The sequence below is a fragment of the Fusarium venenatum genome (genome assembly GCF_020744135.1).
Source record: "Fusarium venenatum strain MPI-CAGE-CH-0201 chromosome Unknown EDB82scaffold_4, whole genome shotgun sequence".
Lineage (NCBI taxonomy): Eukaryota > Fungi > Ascomycota > Sordariomycetes > Hypocreales > Nectriaceae > Fusarium > Fusarium venenatum.
Window position 1 is genome coordinate 6,983,552 of NW_027072132.1, and position 20,940 is coordinate 7,004,491.

The window sequence follows — 20,940 nt, forward strand, 5'->3', positions numbered from 1 at the left end:
TGTTTAACAACATTATCGATAGTGAATCCTGTACAACATAAAGGGACCACAAACTACTAAGGGCAGATATTGAAATCAACTTGGTGGCATTTGTACTCGCTGTAATATACATGACGATCATGGCTCTCCATCCGGACTGTTACACAATGAATCACCACCAAAATGCCACCAGGACGGTTCTTAATTCTTCTCGCCCTTCTGGTGCTCGACGCACTCAACATCAGTGGCCTCCAACTTCTTGTCAGACTGTTCATCAGAGTACTTCTCGAAAACCTCACAAATCTCTTCAAGAGAACGGTTCTATAGACTAGTTAGAACATGAAACTAGATAATGATATATCCGTGAAACATACCTTAGTTTCGGGGAACATAAAGAACACAGTCAACAAGACAAAGCAGAGCCAGATGCAGTACACGATGTAGTACTTCCAACCCAGGTTCTTGAGACCGATGGGATTGACAAACTGATTGAAAAAGCTTGCTCCTTTGATAGATCCCATGAGAAGGGCGATACCCTTGGCTCTAATGTTGAATGGGAGGATCTCAACTGGATATGCGACTGCCAATGGGTTCCAACAGATGTTGTAAGAAGAGGCGAAAAAATGACGCAGGTTAGGATACCAGCACCAGTAGCCTCTGACTTGGTCCTTGCGAAAACACTACCAGTGATAGTCCATGCGACCATGCCAGCTAACATGCAAGTGGTAGCGACAATGAAAAGAGGACGGCGACCGACGCGGTTGACAAGGTTGGCACCAGTCATCGCAACAATCATGTTCCAGATTTGAAGAATGCCGTTGATAAGAGTGATGTCTTCTTGGGAGTTGATGCCAATGGATCTCAGGACAGGTGCGATGTAATAAGACTATATGAATCGTAAGCATGATGCACTGATGAGACTTTCGTCAACAAACTTACAACCAAACCATTCCCTGACCATTGAGGGAAGAAGGCGCAGCAAAGAACAAGAAATGTGCGATGTCTGTTGGCCTTGGTTTGAATTAGTTCCATCCAGGAGCGTGAGCCAGCGAGCTCAAGTTGAAGAGCAGCTCGAATCTCCTCAAACTCGGCTGCAACAAATTCACTGCTCTCATCACCGCCTGCATGGTATTTAATGAGGATAGCACGCGCTTCCTCGTGGCGATCCTGACCGACGAGCCATCGCGGACTTTCGGGGAGGAACCAGAGTCCGATCAAGTTGATGATAGCAGGCAGGGCTTGCAGAGCTGTAGGAAGTCGCCACGACCATTCAGAGTTGATTCGGTACGTGCCGTATGTGGTCCAAGCGGCAATTATTGACTGTTGGGGAGGTCAGTCGGTATTCCTTTCGCTGTATCTCTCATGAATATCCTTACTCCCAGGTACCAAAGTGTATTGTACATCGATGTGAGGGTCGTTCGTGATTCGGGGTGTGCAAGTTCGGCGGCAAGCATAGGGGCAGAGCTCGAGGCGATGGTGATTCCGAAACCGATGAGAAATCTAGAAGCCATATACATGCCGGCTATTATTGAGTTAGCAACCTTCAGGCCATGGCGAAACATAGTGGTGTGCACTGACTGTTGATGCTGGCTGTTTGGAGAATGGTCGAGAGAATAACAACAATGTCGCCGGCAACCATTGCCCAGCGTCTACCATAGTGATCAGAAATCCAAGCTGCTGGAACGGTGCCAAATACTGCTCCAAGAGGAAGAATGGCGTTCATAATACCAAGTAGAGAACCTTCAGGGTGGTTGAAGTCTGTAAATCCACGAGTTAGCAGCGACTGACAAAGGTAAGGCAAGACGTACAATTCTGCCACCTATTGACTCCCTGGATACCATTCATGAGACTCGAATCGTAGCCCATTGCTGCGCTGACGATCAAAGACCCAGGAATCAGAAGAAGATACAGCCTCATCAGGCTGGGGTTCTTAAAAAGCGATGTTGAGGCTGGTGCAGTCATGATCGCAACACTTGAGAATATTATGTTGATCGTTGGCTTTTTGACAGGAGAAGCTACTGATGACTTGGGTCTACAACCCCGGGATACTCGATTATTTATGAAGATTCAGGGACATCTGAATGGATCCATTGACCAATATCGTCACTTGACTTGATGAAAAAAAAGTTGAAGATCCAGACGCGCTCCAGATGTCTGGTTCGTGCCGCGTTACCCCGTCTGGGGCAACCACTAGCTGGATCTTCTCCGCAAAACTCTATTGACGAGGTGAACAAGGCAAATTTGAGCAGGGACGCTAGTCATTGAGGCGAGTCGTGACAACTTCATGGCGTCGGTATATCTGCCGAAATGCCCCGACCAATCAATACCCTTGTTCAAGGTCGTCAACTCCTTCGGCCCCAGCACCGAGATGCCCCGACATGAAACTATTGGTTTGGAGTGAGACAGTAAATGGTCATGACAACTCTCAAGATGGCTACTCTCAGGCATCAACCCCAAACTGCCCCGTTACTCACCCGGGTCACCGTAGTCATGGTAAGGTCTGGCTGTTACCCCATCATTCTTGGCGTCTAGAATCCCATATCATGACTATTTCTCTCCTTTTTCAGCTCTTGATCCTTCCTAGCTAGATCCTATTCATAGCCTCTTACCTACCGGCAACATGGGTTCCATCGACAAAGACCACGCGCCATCGCGACTTTCGCTAAAGGGTTCAGTGAGTCTTCTCTCGGGACAAGACTTTTGGCGAACTTCTCCGAATAAACCACTTGGGCTTGGTGCCTTGAAGTTTTCTGATGGTCCAAATGGCGTCCGAGGAGAAGACTGGATCAACGGAGCGCCTTCAGCAGCTATTCCTTGTGGGACAGCCTTGGGAGCCTCTTTTGATGTGGAATTAGTGTCCCGACTTGCCAATCTCCTTTCCGGGGAGTGTAAACGCAAAGACGTCCATGGACTATTGGCTCCTACGATGAATATCCATCGTTACCCTCTATGTAAGTTCTGCAGTACATTTCTAACCTAACTTTGACTAATGAAGCAGGCGGGCGCAATTTTGAGTCTTTCAGCGAAGATCCTTTACTGAGCGGCTTAATTGCTGCTTCTTTCGTACAAGGCCTACAAGCAAAGGGCATCGCCACGAGCCCTAAACACTTTCTTGCCAATGAGGCGGAGAACGGACGACGATGGAGCGACAGTGTCATCGAAGAGCGCTCTTTGAGGGAGATCTACCTCGAACCTTTCAGGATCGTGGTTGAAAAGGCAGACCCATGGGCGATCATGACTGCGTAGGTCACGCAATACGAAACAAGGGAAATGGACACTAATCAGGAACGTGTTTCCAGATATAACTCAGTCAACGGCTCTTTCTGCTCCGAATCGAAGAAACTCTTATCGATCCTCCGCGACGAATGGCATTACAAGGGTGTGGTCATATCGGACTGGTTTGGGACATATAGCACAGTAGAGGCATTCTCAGCTGGTCTCGATCTCGAAAAGCCCGGCCCTGCGAAATTTCGCGAGCAAGATGCAGTTATGGGCTGTCTCAAGCGTGGAGAGATAGAGAAGAACCAGATTAGAGACTCAGTTACCAGGGTCATGGATCTGCTTCAGAAGACTGGTCGGATCGGGGAGCCGGGTTATCCTCCGGTCGCGAGGGCAGAGGAACCGGAGTATCTCGACAGTGCAGAGTCAAGGACGTTGCTTCGACAAGCTGCTGAGTCAAGCATGGTCTTGTTGAAGAACGAGAGGAACACTCTTCCACTAGTCAATCGTGGGACAAAGGTCGCGGTATTCGGTCATCACGCGACGGAGCCATCCTTGTTCGGTGGAGGCTCAGCAAGTATCAAGGTTCCATACTCGTCAACGCCATGGGACGCCGTACAAGAAACCTACCCGAACGCTAGTCGTGGTCCAGGTGTTTCCATTGAGCGACTTGTACCTCTACCTAATGCATCTAGCCTCGAGGTTAGGGACATCACCCTGGCATGGTACAATGGAGACAAGGTATCAGACGACGCGTGCTTCTTTTCACAGCCACTAAAGGACACGCTATATATGATGGTTGAGCATGCTCCCGATGGTCTAATCGATCGATCCGACTTCTGCACATCCATGAAGTTCAAGTTCACTGCCCATCAGACTGGCCCCTTCAACGTCAGCCTCTCGGGGCCTGGAAATGCCCAATGCCTTGTAGATGGTGAGGTCGTTCTGGACGTGCAAAGAGGGCTCGATGTTTCTACAGAAGACTTCCTCTTTGATCGGTCCAAGCTTGAAGCATCGCGAAAGGAACCACTGCAATTGCAGGCAGGTCAGCGATACAAATTTGAGGTGGTTAATTGGTCTTCGAAACACAAAGCTCAGAACGTCAATCGCGAGTTCTTCATCCAAGGCTCTCGACTTGGTCTTTCACCAGCTCGGGACGATGATAGTGCTTTAATAGACGCGGAATGTCTGGCGGAGACTGTTGACATGTCAATAGTCGTTGTTGGCACCGGTACAGAATGGGAATCCGAGGGTTTCGATCGTGTCAGCATGCGACTGCCACGTCGCCAAGATGAGCTCATTCTCCGTGTCGCCGAGAAATGCCAGGGTCAAACAATCGTGGTAGTTAATGCCGGATCACCAATTGATATGAGTACTTGGATAGATCACGTCGACGCTGTCATTTACGCGTGGTTCCCTGGCATGGAATTTGGCAACGCATTGGCTAGAATACTTATTGGTGAAGTGTCACCTTGTGGTCGACTCCCAACTACGTTCTGGGACAAGGTTGGAGACTACCCTGCTGGATACGTGGAGGAGTTGATGACGGCAGACAAAAAGATCCAGTATCGTGAGGGGGTGTTTGTCGGCTATCGTCAAGAATCGCTTCAATCCTACCAACCTCGTTTCGGCTTTGGTCACGGCTTGAGCTATACCACCTTTAGTTGTTCCGTCAAGAGTCATGCACAGACTTCCAACGGGAACAACGAGAACTTTGGTGAGACGGTCGTCTTGACTGTTCAGAACACGGGTACTATGACCGCCAGCGAAACTGTGCTGCTCTTCGTGGAAGCTTTGGATCCTACCACAACAAGACCGCGCGTTGAGCTACGAGGGTTTGCAAAGACGCGTCTTCTTGAGCCAGGCAGTTCCCAGGACTTGGACTCTGTCTTGAAGCCACGCGACTTTGCTTACTGGGATGAGAAAGATCATTTGTGGCGCATTGACGCTGGGTCATACAGGGTACATGTGGCAGGGTCGCGTGGGGTTGGAGATTGGAAGGACATCGAGGATGTTATTGTGAAGTTTGAAGAAGGCAGGACAGTAAGCTAAATATAAATCTTGTAAATTGATAAATAACAATTAATTCAATTCGACACTATTTTAATTCTCTTTGCGATATGAATACTAATACTAATTAAGGCTTGCAGTACCGAAATGTCAGTTTTTGAGGCGCGTCTCCGGACCACTAATCTCGCAACGCAGCACAGATAACAGGTAATCTTTAACGATGGGTTTTCAATAGAGTATTCAATCGTACATACGACTAATTGCACGTCTAAATAATTTCCTTCCACTGCACCTTTTCCACCTTAGAATGACCAGTCATGAATCGAATACTGTTTTGCAGAATGATTCTCAAAATCTCCATCTCTTTCTCATCGCGGGGTCCATAGATCATCAAGTATGTGCTAGCAATAGCGTATTTGTTCTTGACCCAGCTGGTCTCCGGCACCGACAGCCTATGTCTCTCAGCCCAGCCTTTCTCGATAATGACGCGCGCGTCCGCGGGGGACAGGTATAGATGAACAGATAGATCTGGGTGCGCGTGTCCGAGCTCGCCTCTGGCAATAATGGTAGTCTTGGGAAGGCTATCGGGTTCTGATTGAAGTAGGTCCTGTGAGACGAAGAGTGCGTCGTGATGGCGTTCGTACAGGGATTTCTTTACTTCAAGTATCGAAGGGTGTTGTCGCGCCGCATTGTTGAAGAGATTCTCGATCTACTAGACCAGGCAGGGATGTTAGTTAAAGTGTCAATGTCAATGAAGAAACATGGGCATCAATAGTTACTTACAGTTCTTATACGCTTAGGCGCATGCTGTGATAATTGACGGTGGGGAGCAATTCCTCCAAGGAGCGCTCTATCACCCTCTCGTCGTGGGAGGTTCTGTATCTCTGGATGGCTTCCAGATGTAGGGTAATCAGCAACATAAGTCGCCCCAGACCGGCTCAGCGCAAAAGGTCGGATACCGAACGTGATCCATGCCCATCCTCTCACGTTATGAGGAGGACCTCCAGGACCAAGGGCAAGGTAGTCGCGATAATCTTGGACACACCATGCGGCGAAAGCTATTAACACTGCAGCTCCAGAGGTGCCAGCAACTACCCACGGACGCTGGGCAATAGATTGTTCCAGCATTGTCTTGATGTATTGAATGTGATCCATGACGATTGAGTAGAAAGACCAATACCCCATGAATTGAATGTCATTTTCGGATCTGAGGTCATGTTTAGTGATATATGTACCTCAGAAGGAAAGAATTAGACCAGATGGTTTGGTCTTGGGAGGCATTCAGGACAGTCCACATTAGGTAAAGCTCGACTTTCGGGGCATCTCGGCCACTGAACCGACGTAGCCATCCATCACATTTCTCTACTCCACTCCACCCTAGGCCAGATCGATGATCCCTGCAAGCCATGATGGTCTCGTTGCCGACAACGGAATACCATCACGACTGAGTTCGAATATTTAATCTGGTGTCTGATACACCATGATCAACTTGTCTTGATATCGTCTCATCTTCATGCTGTCCAAAGTCTTCCAACGTCGCTTCTCATATTGCACTACTAAAGCCAACATGTCAATCCAACGCCTCGTCCGGTTTGTGTCAAATGATGATGGCAAGACTCATTATGGTGCCGCCAACGAGTCCCTTAAGACCGCAAGGATCCTTGAGTCCGGAAGCCCATTCGCCTCCTCAGCTCAGCTTTCCGACAAGGAGCATACAATTCAGAAGCTTCTATGCCCCGTTGATCTAGATGATGCCCGATCTGTTGTTTGCATTGGTCTCAACTACACGGATCACGCAGAAGAGGCTCAAATGCCTATTCCCAAAGTGCCTGTCGTCTTGTAAGTTTGAGATCTCACTCTCTACCAATATTAATCCCCCTCTTCTTGACATAGGGATATTCTGATTGGGATTCACACATAGTTTCAAGCCCGTAACAGCACTTACTGGTCCCCACGACGATCTCGTCCTTCCCCGTACTTCTTGGGAGAAGGGAAGGTTGGACTACGAATCGGAATTGGTATTTATGATCCCGAGATCTCCCAGCAACCACTATATATAGCTTGAGATAAACCATGGTTCTAACATTCTCAGGTTATTGTGATTGGCAAGAAGGCCACAAGAGTGTCTAAAGAGAATGCGCTCGACCACGTTTTTGGCTACACAGTAAGTTACCATTCAAAATAACTCATGTTCAAGTACTAAAATTTCCAGGCCGGAAATGATATCTCCAACAGAGCATGGCAGCTAGAGCCCCAACTAGGCGGAGGACAATGGTGCTACTCAAAGTGTTTCGACTGCTCAGCACCCATTGGCCCAGCTATCGTCTCGAAGGATATTCTAGGGTCTGCCGTTGGCCTTGGAATTCGTGGCACACTCAACGACACACAGCTACAAGATGGTAACACGAACAACATGATTTTTGGAGTTGCTGAAATCGTGTCCTTCTTGAGTCAAGGCATGACTCTTCTGCCTGGTAAGTACAATGCTTTCACAACAATTCCTGTTTCTCTAGTATTTGCTGATATTTTCAAGGGACTTTCATCTTCACTGGAACTCCAGCTGGTGTTGGCTTTGGCAAGAAGCCCCAGATTAGCATGAAAGAAGGTGATATCACAAAGGTAGAGATTGATGGTATTGGGACCATTGCCAATAAGGTCGTATACGAGCAGTAGGACAGAAAATAGCCCAGTGTGCATATCTATTAAAACTCCCATGTTTCGCCGTTGAAAGTGGCTCAAAGACTCGTTGTTAAGCTATTGAGGAAGGGGATTGCTTGACCTCATCCTGGCATCATACCATTGGGTTTCCGCAATCAAGGTTGACAGTTGACTTGCGCAAAATGACAAACTTTTACTCTCACCATCCCACAGTTTTAAAAGACGATAAGCATCTTTACAGGCAGCCAAAGACTTCTGAACAAAGGTGCCTTGTGACACGACTGCGAAGGACCCATGGAACATGGGACTCAAAGACATAACGCTGTCAATACTCTGGTCATTCATATCTTCCGAATCCATGTAGCGTACCACAGCTGGGATATAACAAGCTGCAATAAGGGACAAGGCTGTTGACCAGATGTTTCTCGCCAGTAGCCAGCATCCGTAGTGTCGCACAGGTTGTTCGTTTTGCTGGACAAGGAACCTGATTGCGAAGTAAAGATATCTTGCTGTACCCTTTAACAAAGCACTGTCATCGTTACCGGTCATTGATCGATTAGTGTCAGGTTCGGTGTCTGCGAGAGCGGCTAGGAAAGGACGGAAGACCAGCATCAAAAGCTGTCCCTGCCGGTCGACGAGAACTTTGCGCATGCGCTGTTTGATGGCTTGCTCGAGATTGAACGCTGTTGCCAGGGAGTTTTCTGATAGAAGTTGTGAGGTACCTCTGAAATCGGCCGGGAGGGAGCTCATCCTGACGTCTATGTGTCAGTTGAAATATTTCAAGAACTGTCTTTGTGAATCTTCCAGTCGAGTCTGGAGCTCTTATTTACCATTCGTTAATCTGACGCTCAAGCTCGCAAGCCAGAGGATAACTAGCAGCTATGTTTGTTATGTCCCCAGAATCGCTGTTGTCACCTGTCAATTTTTCTGTTAGTTAACTAGGTAAAGCTTGTGGAATCATGGCCATACCGTTATACAGTTCGGCTTTTATGCGTTCGACCAATCGTCGACTTGAAGTCTCAGCTAGGTAGTAATACCAAGTATCAGTGTCAAGCTGAGAGCCTATGCTGGGCCATTCGAAAGGTTGCGGCGGAGGCGGCGGAATCGGCGGAATCGGCGTGCTTTGGATAAGTTGTCCAAGTTTACCTTGTTTCAACAATCCAAGATGTGGATAGATCTCTTCGGTGAGCTCCAGTTGCATCTTGGCAACTGCCCAAAGTACTCTGTGGCTGAGCTTTTCTTCGAGGATGCCCGGATATCTGTTCCATAAATCCTTAGCATGAAAGCAAATCCATCGTTGAACAATAAACTCACCTGAGTAATATTGTCTCGGCCTTTGCAGCTGTTGTTTCCACATATGACCAGGCTCTCCATGGCTTCAAGATCCACATATAGTAACTCGCCAGTAACAACTGCACCTGCAAGTCTTTGATAGGAGGTGAATTGCCGAATGCAGTGACTCCAAGTCATGGGAGTGCCAGGTTTATGTAATAGGACTGTTTTAAGGGTTCTTTCTCTGGATTGGTCTTCGCTGAAACCTCACCTAATGCAAGTACTAGTAAGAGAATTGCCATATCTGGAGGCTCTAGTCCTGCTGGCAGATCCCTACGAGTCGGCCAATATTGAAGCTCGCTGTCCTTCAGTAATTCATCTTCTAGCTTTCTTAAGAATTCGAGATCTAAGATTGGCGACTTGCTGTGTATGTTGACAACATAGTTTTGGATAAGAGAGAGCTCTGGTAATCCTGGAGTCGGAGCATCAGCCATTATATCATTTGACATTATAGTGTCGGAATAGACTTTATCTGCTGTTGTATCAGAACGAACAAACTCCGCCTTTATTGAGGGGCTTGGGCCAGGTATTGGCGCGGTCAAGTCGCGGCTGGGTGACAGCTCATGTCGATACGGCTCCCAGCGTCGATGTTGGCCACATCTGGCGATAGCATGCCTGAAGACATGCCATGTCAACATGACATCGCCATTTGGCCATAGATTCAATGACCTTGTCTTTGGACCAGAACTTTTCTTTGCTAGCTTATTGGCAATGGGTTCTGAGACTTGGGGGGCCGTTGCATTAGGAAGACGCGTCATCAAGTTTTCTTCCATAGTTTGAATCCTCTCCAATATCATCAGAGATGCTTTATCCAAACTAATGGTGTGAGTAGACGCGGTACTTTCGGGAACTAATCCTCAGAGATCCTACCTGGTTGATTCAGTGTCGGGATAATTGCAGTCTGAGTTTGTGCTCGAGCAAAAGCCGCATCGCGGTCGTTGACTGTCGCATCGAGACTTTCTAAGTCCATATCAGCAATTGGCTTTTGGGAAAGAGCGTGCTCTACAAACCAGACATGCTTGAGCGGCGCGCTTTCTGGAGTATTGACCTCCAACACGCTTGCTGGTCTCTGCCATTGTAGACTGAACATAAATTGAGATACTCGGCCGGTTTGAAATTGTTTTGTGAAGTTGTCGCGTGCACTTGATTGATTGAGTTTCGGCTGGTGGCCCTTGGGAAAATACCTCCGCCATGAGACAAGGGCGCCCCACCCAGTGAGAATCGTGATTCAAAATGGTGGCTGGGAACTTGTTCCATCTAGTGGCTGATTTTAGCTTGGTCTTTCAAATGACTACCTGATATTGCCTGAGATTACAAATTCGATTGCGAAGACATAGGGATGTCATAAGAGAGAGAAAAGAATGGGTAAGCTATATTATGCTATCTTGATCGAACACCTATACCTTTGATTTGTATACTCGAAAGCTAAAGTCCTGCCGAGAATAACGTCTATCATTTACTCGCTGTTGGCATCCCTTTCTAAGTTAAATCTTTGTAATAACTGGGTTCACGTCAGATCTCGACGCAAACCCAACTCGTGGTTCTCCAGTATAATCGTAGATCGAGATCATGTTGTCTATGAAGATGCCACCCAGAACCCAATTGTACTTCTTGTTGCCAAAACTCATGTAAGTGACTGGGCTCCTCAAGAAGCCATCCCCAGACCCAGACACTGGACCCAGCGACAAGTCCTCTTTGTTGAGCCCGAAAGTGGCCTCTCCAGCTGCATCGCCAAAGGTGAATGAGAACTCTCTGAGATTGCCATTGGGATAGGCCACGATGCGGTTGTTGGCTTTGCCTTGGATGACCTTGGCTATCTCGCGACAGTTGTCTTCTGTGGTCGTTAAATATGAGCTACCTGTATCGACAAGGGCCAATTGATCCTCGCAAACTACTATGCCGTTGACGGTCACTTTGTTGAGACGAATCACCCAAGCCCGATACTTATCTGCAAGTGCGGGACACCAAGTTATACCATTGTGGTAGGAATCCGGTAGGCTCCCAATCACAAGCCATCCTCGATCTCGTGTTCTCTGATCGTTGAGCCTGATGGACCCAGCAGGTTCGGAACGAGGCCCAATGAGTGCAAAAGACGCTCTTTTGATCATGCCGCTTTCCATCAAGTGAACCACCAGTGTCCGATGGAACGGAATAGGTGAGTTATCCGCAGAAAAGCCCAGCCCCAGAATCCCCAGAGGCAGGAGGTTTTCCTGGGCTGCAATCTTAGCGGCTCCGAAAACTTGGGGTGTCTTCAATCCTCCGATGCCAACAGTGGCTTCAAACAAGGAAAATGCGACTTTTTTCCCGCCGCCATAAAGAATCTCATATGCTTTGGACCCCTCTTGAAATCTCGCAGCTTCTTCAATAGTGAGATCCACGACTGATCGCCCAGGTGGGACATCTTGGCTAACTTGGATGCGACTCTGTGCCCAAAGGATACTTGAGCCACTGTCCACCTGTAGTGAAACTTGATTCTGGGGACTAGAACCAAATTGCACGTTGACTCTCTGTCGTGAGATTGTGATTAGCTGCAGTCCTCTTAACTCATGTGGGAAAAATTACTTACATAATTCGTTGGTTGTTTTTCGTTCTTGACATCGCTCTTCAGTTCCAGAATGACGTTCTCAACACCTGTTTCGCCCTCCTTGATCTTCTGGCTTTCTTTTTCACGTCGTTCCTGGTCCCAGGTGGTATCCTCAGCTGACATTGCGGGGGCAGGGGGGTCTTCCAAAACGTAGTGAAACCCTTGTTGAGGGTTCCATTGACGCTTCGCCATCTTCGGAATTCCAACATTGCCGAAACCTATGGTTAGGTAAAAGCTACCCGGTGCGACACTGATATCCTCGTCCGATGAGAAGTCGGAGGGATAGAATTCAACGTCTGTGACGCCATCTGGATATTCGGCACTAACAAGACGGCGGACTTCGGTTTTGGCCTCTTCCATCTTGTCCCGTTCTTGATGCAGTCCCAATAAGGTCCGTGGATTTAATGGTGCGAGGTTGATTTTGGTGAAAGATAATGAAGTTCAAGGTTGTAGCTTGGAGTGTAGATTAAGTGCAAATTATACTTAGTCCTCCCATGATAATCAACAAACTGTTGGGGATACCAGGATACCAGGAACTCTTGGTCCGGGCATCCAATTACATGATCAGCAGACAGCTCTTTGTGTATGAATATTGAGATACCTTGCGAGCTAACCTCCAGTCTATCACCTGCCGTACGGTTATCTCCGGGCTGAGCTGAAAAAACCTAAGCTAACGTCTATGACACGTCGTAGTTCATACCATACATTGCTTAACAAGAGAGACACTGGAGTAATGAATTGGAGGTATTCGCCCAATGAACGTTAAATCTTACTTGCATCAAAGATCTGGAGCGGTCTACCAAGTTCCTCGCATATCTATCGCGCCAAGTGTCTTGTAAAATCAGGATGGATTGGTCAATTGAGAATCTCTCTGAGCGGGGTTGTTCTGACCGGTGAGGTTTCAGTTAGCCACCGTTATTGATATAAGGCCCAGAACAAGCAAGCTCCTCACATGCAGATAAAGGTGTTACGCTATCTAGGGCTGACTAACGGTAAATATCGCCCCCAATCAATCTAAACGGAGGATTCAAGGAGTTACTTAAGGCTGCGGTATCGAAACCACCGGCATTCTGTCAGACTCATTTGTTTTTCTATATGTAATTGTCTTCAAACTTGTGTATAGCGACAATGAGTTCATCCGAAATTTCAACGTTCACGAAGGAGCAGCTCTCTGGACTTTTCAAGCCGCCTTACACTTACAAAGAGGCCAAAGAGTCCACAGGACTTGCCGAGAATGAACCTATTGACAACCTCCAAGACGATGACATAGTAGACAACAGTCTGGATGACGATCGGTTCTTTGAAGGTGATCTCTGTCGAGGCAATGCTAACCAGAATTGTAGCTAACTGGGTCTACTAGCTGCCGAGCATGAATCCGTTGTTTTTGGTGTGAAACTCCGAAACATTCATGGTGTTGAGATTCCTGCAACCGATCATGAAACATGGAGTGTAAAAGCCTCCGACGGGACTTGGGGTATCTTCAAGAAGAAAAAGGAAGTGAAATTGACGTTCGGCCGCATTATAGCGCTGGCAGGTGACTTTTACAGCACCCATGCAGATGACAACAGAACCCCTGTCTGCGGCGCTTTCTTCGCTGAAAGTCCTAGTCTCAGCACACCTGAGGGCTGGAATGCCGCTGTTAGCCGCTTCAGAAGCGCTGTACAGAGTCTCAAGGACGATACTGACCGAAACCTCATCAGTATCGGGGACTTGATCGACAAAGAAAAAAAGGGTACTGATGAAGCAGAGAAGGAGATAAAGGATGGTGAGAACAAGGGAGATCTTCATACAATTGCGAACGCCTACCATGACCATGGCTGTGGTATCCCGACCAACAAAGCTTGGATTGAGGCTACCATTGGTTTCAACAACCCCAAGTCAAGCCTCTACGCTTGGCTGTCTTACATCAACGCTGACCACTTTGTGAGTTTTCCCAGGAGCGCAAGATGACTACTCATATTGATAAGGACAGGGCGACGACGCGCTTACGGCTTACAAGGTCGGCCACTCGGAAGCTATGAGGCTCGCTAAAGAGGCAGGGGCCAAGACATCGGATACTGACAAGGCAAATGGTCTGCAAGACGCTTATATGCACGAAGGTATGTGGACTGACCAAGCCGTTACTGAGTCATTTTTCTTACAATTGCGTAGCCTTTTGCCTTCATTATCTGACAGATGCCTTTTCTTCCGGCCATATCAGAGCACCAAGACGTCAGATTCACAACGACGACTATGACGAGCAAAGCATCGCTGCTACTTCTGCAATTCTCGGCAAGGAGACCCCGATCTGGGATTTCCAGGCAAACTACGTATGTCTACTATCCGTGGCGATGAAGTGGTTCTGACCAAGTCAGATGCATGACAACGATTCGGATACTGGGCTTCTTGTCCAGAATCAACTTGGCCAACAGTGGCTTTGCTACGGTATGTACACGTGGATCTTGGGCAAAGAACCTTAGCTTACCAGAATTAGGCGATAAGCAGTTCAAGGAATCATGGGATATTGTTAACCGAGCTCGAATGTATGAATTGTTATCCAAGGCGATAATGATGTGAACTGACTTATTCATAGCATGAACTGCGTCCAAGCATCAGTGGACGAACTATACCAAGACGCTTTTACCAATCAGAACGCCAAGACCCCGTCAGACTTTAATGCCGTCAAGCACATCCCTGTCCCGATGCTAGCAGCTGGCAAGGGCCCGTCAACAGGCTGGAAGGCTGAATGGGGCGGCTATGACATCCACAACCCTGTTCCTCTGTGGCAGGTCAACTCAGAAGACGACAAAACAGCTTGGACGATCCGTTCTAACGTCAATGACCATTCTGTGTTCAGCAGGAAACCCAGCACACTCAAGAATACGTCAACCAGCTGGATCCCTTACTCAGTTGATGCAAGCAAAGAATGCTATGAAGCACGTGACAGTGACTTCCGCACCAAGGGCTCGGCACCTTTGGCAAGGCCCATTAATGGACTCGCCAGTGGAGGTTTTATTCAGATTCAGGATCTCGCTCCTGGACCATCCCGCTTCCAGACATGTGTCAACTTCTGGGGACCGGTTTTCGTTGGCATCCAAGATCGAGAAGGAAACGTGGAAGACAAAGATACTTTTACTCTGCGAAACCGCATTATCAACTTTGACAGCTATGAAGAGAGGAGCACTATCCAGCCACTTCAGTGTGTTAAATGGCACGACAAGGACAGTCTGGTCGTTTACCGTCTGATGCTGCAACAAAATGCAGGTAAAAAGACACTCACACTTTCTGGCTGGAGAGTGAAGGATATATCGACATCTTCAGGAAAAGACCAGGCCACATTTACTCCTGATCAATCCTGGGCCTTTGAAGCAACCAAGCTATTCAAAGACTCTCCCGTGACGGAAGTGTCTTCGTCCGCGAATTTTATCAGAGCCCTCACAGGAAACTTCAAAGCTCAAGCCGGTACTAATCTGGCAATCCTGAAGTTTGACATCGGCAATCCCGTTGGAATTAGTCTCGTTGCAAACGACGGTACTCCCAATTCAAACACGACGGCAACGGACACCAAGGGAGTTTATAACTTTGTTAAGACCTTGAAGACTGGCGATTCGGATTGTGTTCTCTTGGCATCATTCGAAAAGGGCGATTCTGACACTACGAAGATGTCACTTGATGTGATGAATCTCACTGGTGATGCACCTACTGTCATGAAGCATCAGGCCAGTATCTCACTATCCCCTCAGTCATCCCAAATTGTTCTTGTAAGTTCCCCAGCATTTACTCTATATAATGGATTCGTTACTTACTCTTAATGTGATAGGTCGGCGATCTGCAAAAGACTGGAAAAGACCAGATCGTCGCGCTTTTTGATAGCCCGGACAATCTCACCGTCAGAGTGAACGACTACACCTCAAATTGCATCACTGAAACCACCAAGAAACATGTTCCACAATCACTATCAGGCTTTCCTCTCATAAAACCATTCTTCAGCGCACTCGTTCCCTCTGAGGACCGCGCTTCACCCAACAGTCTTTCCATCCTTCAGGTTTCGCTACACGAGTACAAACAGAAACCTCATTTCATCTTCCGCTTGACAGACACTGTCAGCTGGACTACGAAGACATCAACACCCGTAGAGGATAGACTCGCTTCTGACCCTCACTACTTCCACTTGAAATGGATTCGCTGTTCCAGAAGGTCAGACTTTGATCTCAATACCTCAAATGCTATTCTCGAGGTATTCTCTTTCTACGGTGTACTTGGCATTCGACTTTTTGCCCCTATCAGCGAGAAGAACCTGGCAAACTATCAAGAGATTGGTATGTTGCAGTACATGGGTCAAACAAACATTGGAACCGGGTTAGGATGTGAGGGTGACTGGGGTAGTGGCATTCTTACTTGGGGAACTGAAAGGAACGATTTTGTCGATTTTGAGGCATTCAAGCCCCATACTAGCGGTAGTGCTGGGAAGGGAACCTGGGGTATGTCGGCTACAGATACTGAAAGACCTCTTGTTAAGGGATGGGACGTCGACTCACGACCAGGCTACAAGGTTTAGAGTCATCCAACATGTTTGTCATTTTACATTATATAAGGTCTATCAACACTTGTAGCTTTGTACTCACAAAGAATGCCTTTGTGTTTGTATCTTGCCCCTGTATTAGTAGTAAGATTGCCCACATCCTCTAGAGCTACAACAACTCCACTGACAGCTTGAGTGTCCCTTGAAGTGCCTGATCCCATGCGCACATCTTGCTGACGGTTTAATCAAGTCAACTGAAAACGCTGGAAATGGTGAAAGGTGTAAGGCTGCCGACTCACGTAGGGAAGACCTGCTTGGCTTATAAGCAGCTACCCGTGATGGAGGTAAATGAGGGACGGGAACCATTGGGCGTTGTATCGGTGTTGGAGGAGGCATTGGCATAGGGGTTTGCCAACCTGATGGTACCATGTGATTAGAGGGAGGATGTCCGTATGGAGCTGGATGCATGTATCCAAATTGATTTGGTGTTGGACCGGTCATGACGGGGTAGATATTGATAACGTTGCCACTAAAGTAAGTACGATTGTCACCAAAGCTTGCTTCAGTCATTTGTGGTTCAGATTCCACTGGCAGAACAGATGGGGGTGAAGAGGTTGTCATTGGGAAATTATAGTGAGCATCATCTTTTGTTGTTGAGGTTAACGTTTTGGCGTCCCTGGTATCCTTGGAGTATTCCGGAGGTAGTATTCTTGGAACACTAAGCTGAGAGATGTGTCAGCTGTCACCCAAGAAAAAGATGTACAGATAAACTTACTATTGACATAGCTGGTGTCTTTTCTTCGGTTATTCGCGGCAGACTCGGAGAAACCGTGACGGAGGCCCTGTCACTAAAGCTACTGACGGTGCTGCTACTGTCCGAGAAGCCCATGATAATCGACGGTGCCCGGGTGTTGGGCTTCCTCAGCTTATTTCCTGTTGTTGTGACGAGCAAAGGGTTTTGTTGTGTGTCTTTCCGCCTTTGTCGCTCTGCGCGCTCCCTTCTTCCCACTCTTCCTTCTATTGTAAAGTTCTCCGAACCGCCATTACTCAGGAAGGAGTCTCGGCGAGCGAGGGATAGTTTCGGCGTTGACGACTGAGGTGTTGGAATCGGAGATGGGGTGGCATCGGTCGGCTGATTGAGAGTCAGAACAATTCCACGACATGGATATAATGACGTACTGGCTGTCTATGGAGCCCTAAGAAGACTTGCGCGTCGAGTAACTCGAGCTGTAGTAAAAATGGCCGCTTTACTGAGGTACGTGAAGAAGAAGTTCCATGACATGGTCAATCGAGAGTTTGAGTCTGCTGTCCATTGCGGTGTGCCCATACGCAAGCACAAGCTATGGCAATCTTTGAGATGTTCATTGCAGCTGTCGAGTGTGCTCATGAATTCTCGCATTATATCTGCTTGCATACGACGGGCCTGTGCTTTGAACTGGAACAGTCACAATTCTCCGGAATGTGGCCGAGCAATTCGGAATCAACAGTGTCCGATATTACCGCTTCAATGTGGATCACGGTCTTGAAGGTGTGAAGTTGTTCGATTACAAGAAAAGAGAAGATAAGGAAGTCGACACAACAGCATATCTGGGTAAGATCGAAGTCGGAAGAGAATTAAAGAGATGTGTGGAGGTCATGAAGGTTCTGCCGCTAAGGGAACCAAGTCTACTCAATAACCAGAACGAGGAGGCGAATGTTTACAGCTTGGGCGAAGACGGAACCCCAGAAGAACAGAGGCTAATAGACAGGTTGAATGCTCTGAGGATGTGGGTATCCGACTTTCATCGTTATCCTATATTATTCACTAACATTGGTAGCAAGCCCGAGTGTTTCACCCGTCATTGCAAAGAGTGGGAAAGCGAAATGAATAAGGAAGGGGCGAGGTATCACAAACTTCTTTACACGGGTAAGCTCGGTCATCACTATCCTCATACTTGATCTGATAACAAGACAGAACTAGGAATAGGATATATAGGGAATGCCGTCGTCCAAGCAGATCTACTTGACGAGCGTAGTCGAGAGATATTATCCTCCTGCATACCCAGCCCCGACCGTCCACAGCTCCTCATATCTCACGACTGCAAAGCAGATGCTTACTACAGCCCTGAAGACGAAACGCCCGAACGTACAGCAACCAGGATTGAGCTTGCAAATAAAGATCTATCAAATGCGTTCCAGATCTTTAGACAACTTCTATGTACAGTAGTAGGCATCTGGGATGAAAGCAGTTTTCCTTACTGTTGGATAGCGAAGCGTATGGCTGGTATTCTTGAAATTTGGGGATGTCGTCGTGAAGCGAGGAATCTCTACTTAGTGGCAAGAGATGGCAAGGTTAAGGTGTTTGGGGAAGATCATTGGTCTGTTAGGAGGCTGCAAGACAAATTAGAGAGGCTTACATATCAGTTGAGGGAATAATTATGAATGAGTAATCCTAATCGCCGAGATCAACATTTATCATTTCTGACTATGCAATGAATTCAGCTGTGATTGAAACACATAGCTTCTATTGCCAACCACCTACCATGATATATAGGTAACGATATGCTTGGGATGCGTGTGGTTACCACCATCCATCGACTTCTGGATCCGTGCTCCATCCCGGTTGAGAAGGATCCGCCAGTTTGACCAACAAGTCTGGTGACGTCTCGTCGATCTCTCCAGCAATACGTGACATTTCTATATAGCCCGTGATCTTTTGACAGCGTTCCCAAATTCTGGCTCGGTTCTGCAGCCCTGGAAGGAAGGTTGTCTCCGGACAAAAGAGCCTCCACGTGCGTCCCCAATCGACCTCAATGGTGTTGTTCTGTGTGCCACAGATCCATGTTTCTACATCTGCACGAAAGCCAAGCCATTCTTGCGACATGTACTCCAACTTTTCCTCGTAAGGTGCCAATATTTCATCCCGGCGCTTCCTGTTGGCTGTTTTGACCGCCTTGCTGATTTCTTCCATTTCTGGATATTCTTCTATGATCTGTTCCCACAATTCAGCCTCCACGTCTTCCTTCTCAAGGCCAACAGGGAAAGAGGTTGGTGGGATACCCAAAGGACAAAGAGGATCCCAGTTGACGGGTCTATCTGGAGATTCGGGATACTGGCTGCCCTCCAGTATCTCCCAAAGCCAAGCCATGTCTTTTCGGACAATCTCTCTAAACCTTGACTGAGTGAAGTGATACATTATGTGACAAGTTTTCGCTACAGAATTGACATCTGTAGGGCTGAGAAGGTCGATAATCTGATAAAGAAGTTCTTTAGGAATGGAGTCAAGACGTGATGCTTGGCGTTGCGAAGTCTCTTGAGCAAATGTCACATCCAAGCAAGGTTTCAAAAGCGTACGCATGTCAGGAATCTCGACCGGGTTCGCGACTAGCCATTCGTCTCCAGTATAATGGTACCATGGAAGGTTCCACCACTCGCGGGCCCTGAATAGGTCCGGGTGATGTAACCTCAAAACCTCTCTGTCCGCTTGTGCTCGACTTTCAATCTCTCTCCAGTGCCATAGCCCATCTAGATCAACCCTACCGATTCTGCGATAAGATGCTTTAGCGTATATATCTAGACAGTATGAATGAACAGGGAGGGGATGTAAAGAGTATGAACCCTGTCCTCATGTCAGATCAAATCCTAGTATGTTTTGGAAAGTACTTACATCAGACCCTCCATTTACCATTTCCCAGTCACACCTCAATTCACGACAACCATGCCGGGATGGAGAAAACGACTTCCAACCAACCGAGTAATAGTCCTCCATGACGTTGGAACCATTCGACTCTCCAGAAAGAGAGAAAAGACTGTCTTTTTCCATGAGCCTTTCATCAACTCCAACCCCTAAAATTCTGAGGCTTAGGCATCAAAAATCGCACATTGCGACAATTCTTCATCTGTCTGAAGCTTAGCCTGTGACCATTAATGCCTCGAAGACTCTGGCACGAAGGTGAAGCGATGTGCTCCGGTGGGACCTTGTGCTCGCCTTCGCCGGGAAAGTCACATAGTATAGGACCTTGGCGATTACCGGTGTAGTATATCTTGTTGTTGTACCAGGTTCCATTTGGCAGTCGCTCGGGTCGTGGCTGATCGCAAAGCTCGGACATAGGATACAAGTCTTTGACACCATCATGCTCCTCGCTGAGTGAGTCATAACCAATGCCGTCGCAGCCGTTTTCACTTGATGCCGCCTCTGACGTCTCGCATTCCGAGTCATATTCGAGGGACTCGTTATCGCTTTGCGAATGTTCCGCGGGCATCCAGTCTGGGTCGTCCGAATCATCATCTTCAGGCCAGCAGGGTAGCGACTCCCACTGCAAGATCTGAGCATTGGCTGGTGTGCGATCTGTTGTGGTACAGTCTTGACATTCTTGGTCCTTCAAATCGTCCGCCCAAGGTCTTCGCCAGTCTATATAGTTTGCCCCATCTATTTCCCATGCGGCGCTTGGTGGCTCATCAGGCTTTCGGATGCGGGCAATAGCCATGTCCACACCACATATTTGGCAACTAAATGAAATCATGTAGATAGGTCGTCCACCGGTAATAGCAGAGATAGATTGACAGAATTATAATTACAAACACCCGTGGCTTGAAAGATGAAATATTGAGTTGTGATGTGTTGTGATTTTATGTAGAAGTTTTTGTTGGGGTTATTGATATGTGAGATTGACGATGA

At 47.6% G+C, this 20,940-nt stretch overlaps 10 protein-coding genes across 10 annotated transcripts; 4 read left to right on the plus strand and 6 right to left on the minus strand.

Moving 5' to 3' along the window:
* Positions 1-180: 180 nt before the first annotated feature.
* On the minus strand, positions 181-2,022 carry EDB82DRAFT_562962 (uncharacterized protein; the record flags this gene model as incomplete). Its single annotated transcript, XM_065609772.1, has 7 exons — positions 1,788-2,022; positions 1,558-1,737; positions 1,356-1,501; positions 919-1,299; positions 622-865; positions 354-559; positions 181-300 (listed from the first exon to the last, which is right to left on the minus strand). Exons 1-7 carry the CDS (start codon positions 1,939-1,941, stop codon positions 181-183), a joined length of 1,431 nt encoding a protein of 476 aa, XP_065463581.1. The 5' UTR covers positions 1,942-2,022.
* A 577-nt stretch (positions 2,023-2,599) lies between these two features.
* Positions 2,600-5,314, plus strand: EDB82DRAFT_569790 (glycoside hydrolase superfamily; the record flags this gene model as incomplete). The annotated part of the gene is made up of 3 exons (XM_025725605.2): positions 2,600-2,930; positions 2,978-3,221; positions 3,279-5,314. 3 exons carry the CDS (start codon positions 2,600-2,602, stop codon positions 5,248-5,250), a joined length of 2,547 nt encoding a protein of 848 aa, XP_025594187.2. The 3' UTR covers positions 5,251-5,314.
* A 162-nt stretch (positions 5,315-5,476) lies between these two features.
* EDB82DRAFT_530837 (uncharacterized protein) lies at positions 5,477-6,363 on the minus strand (the record flags this gene model as incomplete). Its single annotated transcript, XM_025725606.1, has 2 exons — positions 5,477-5,917; positions 5,992-6,363. 2 exons carry the CDS (start codon positions 6,361-6,363, stop codon positions 5,477-5,479), a joined length of 813 nt encoding a protein of 270 aa, XP_025594188.1.
* Positions 6,364-6,775: 412 nt separating this feature from the next.
* Positions 6,776-7,881, plus strand: EDB82DRAFT_481442 (uncharacterized protein; the record flags this gene model as incomplete). Its single annotated transcript, XM_025725607.1, has 5 exons — positions 6,776-7,047; positions 7,130-7,226; positions 7,301-7,372; positions 7,421-7,682; positions 7,742-7,881. 5 exons carry the CDS (start codon positions 6,776-6,778, stop codon positions 7,879-7,881), a joined length of 843 nt encoding a protein of 280 aa, XP_025594189.1.
* Positions 7,793-10,274, minus strand: EDB82DRAFT_562980 (uncharacterized protein; the record flags this gene model as incomplete). Its single annotated transcript, XM_065609773.1, has 7 exons — positions 7,793-8,617; positions 8,697-8,781; positions 8,836-9,125; positions 9,181-9,292; positions 9,410-10,014; positions 10,069-10,154; positions 10,209-10,274. 7 exons carry the CDS (start codon positions 10,272-10,274, stop codon positions 7,963-7,965), a joined length of 1,899 nt encoding a protein of 632 aa, XP_065463582.1. The 3' UTR covers positions 7,793-7,962.
* Positions 10,275-10,539: 265 nt separating this feature from the next.
* Positions 10,540-12,240, minus strand: EDB82DRAFT_354357 (aspartic peptidase domain-containing protein). Its single transcript, XM_065607539.1, has 2 exons — positions 11,765-12,240; positions 10,540-11,705 (listed from the first exon to the last, which is right to left on the minus strand). Exons 1-2 carry the CDS (start codon positions 12,140-12,142, stop codon positions 10,683-10,685), a joined length of 1,401 nt encoding a protein of 466 aa, XP_065463583.1. The 5' UTR covers positions 12,143-12,240; the 3' UTR covers positions 10,540-10,682.
* A 411-nt stretch (positions 12,241-12,651) lies between these two features.
* EDB82DRAFT_580646 (uncharacterized protein) lies at positions 12,652-16,416 on the plus strand. The gene is made up of 8 exons (XM_025725612.2): positions 12,652-13,088; positions 13,143-13,705; positions 13,755-13,881; positions 13,934-14,091; positions 14,137-14,206; positions 14,256-14,304; positions 14,355-15,522; positions 15,582-16,416. Exons 1-8 carry the CDS (start codon positions 12,911-12,913, stop codon positions 16,317-16,319), a joined length of 3,051 nt encoding a protein of 1,016 aa, XP_025594193.2. The 5' UTR covers positions 12,652-12,910; the 3' UTR covers positions 16,320-16,416.
* A 162-nt stretch (positions 16,417-16,578) lies between these two features.
* EDB82DRAFT_530842 (uncharacterized protein) lies at positions 16,579-17,682 on the minus strand (the record flags this gene model as incomplete). Its single annotated transcript, XM_065609225.1, has 5 exons — positions 16,579-16,593; positions 16,647-17,006; positions 17,059-17,415; positions 17,463-17,479; positions 17,535-17,682. 5 exons carry the CDS (start codon positions 17,680-17,682, stop codon positions 16,579-16,581), a joined length of 897 nt encoding a protein of 298 aa, XP_065463584.1.
* Positions 17,683-17,950: 268 nt separating this feature from the next.
* Positions 17,951-18,739, plus strand: EDB82DRAFT_354377 (uncharacterized protein). The gene is made up of 3 exons (XM_065607540.1): positions 17,951-18,049; positions 18,105-18,189; positions 18,238-18,739. Exons 2-3 carry the CDS (start codon positions 18,147-18,149, stop codon positions 18,696-18,698), a joined length of 504 nt encoding a protein of 167 aa, XP_065463585.1. The 5' UTR covers positions 17,951-18,049; positions 18,105-18,146; the 3' UTR covers positions 18,699-18,739.
* Positions 18,740-18,843: 104 nt separating this feature from the next.
* Positions 18,844-20,749, minus strand: EDB82DRAFT_481448 (uncharacterized protein; the record flags this gene model as incomplete). Its single annotated transcript, XM_065608162.1, has 3 exons — positions 18,844-19,881; positions 19,930-20,108; positions 20,293-20,749. The coding sequence occupies 3 exons, from the start codon at positions 20,747-20,749 to the stop codon at positions 18,844-18,846; spliced, it is 1,674 nt and encodes a 557-aa protein (XP_065463586.1).
* Between the last annotated feature and the right edge of the window lie 191 nt (positions 20,750-20,940).

Coding starts and splice junctions, on each gene's coding strand:
- EDB82DRAFT_354357 (XM_065607539.1), bottom strand. CDS start 12,142: ATGGAAGAGGCCAAAACCGAAGTCCGCCGTCTTGTTAGTGCCGAATAT. Junction 11,706..11,764: donor AAAAACAACCAACGAATTAT/GTAAGTAATTTT, acceptor ATCTCACGACAG/AGAGTCAACGTGCAATTTGG.
- EDB82DRAFT_580646 (XM_025725612.2), top strand. CDS start 12,911: ATGAGTTCATCCGAAATTTCAACGTTCACGAAGGAGCAGCTCTCTGGA. Junction 13,706..13,754: donor ACATCAACGCTGACCACTTT/GTGAGTTTTCCC, acceptor TGATAAGGACAG/GGCGACGACGCGCTTACGGC. Junction 14,207..14,255: donor CCAACAGTGGCTTTGCTACG/GTATGTACACGT, acceptor TACCAGAATTAG/GCGATAAGCAGTTCAAGGAA.
- EDB82DRAFT_354377 (XM_065607540.1), top strand. CDS start 18,147: ATGAATAAGGAAGGGGCGAGGTATCACAAACTTCTTTACACGG. Junction 18,190..18,237: donor TCACAAACTTCTTTACACGG/GTAAGCTCGGTC, acceptor ATAACAAGACAG/AACTAGGAATAGGATATATA.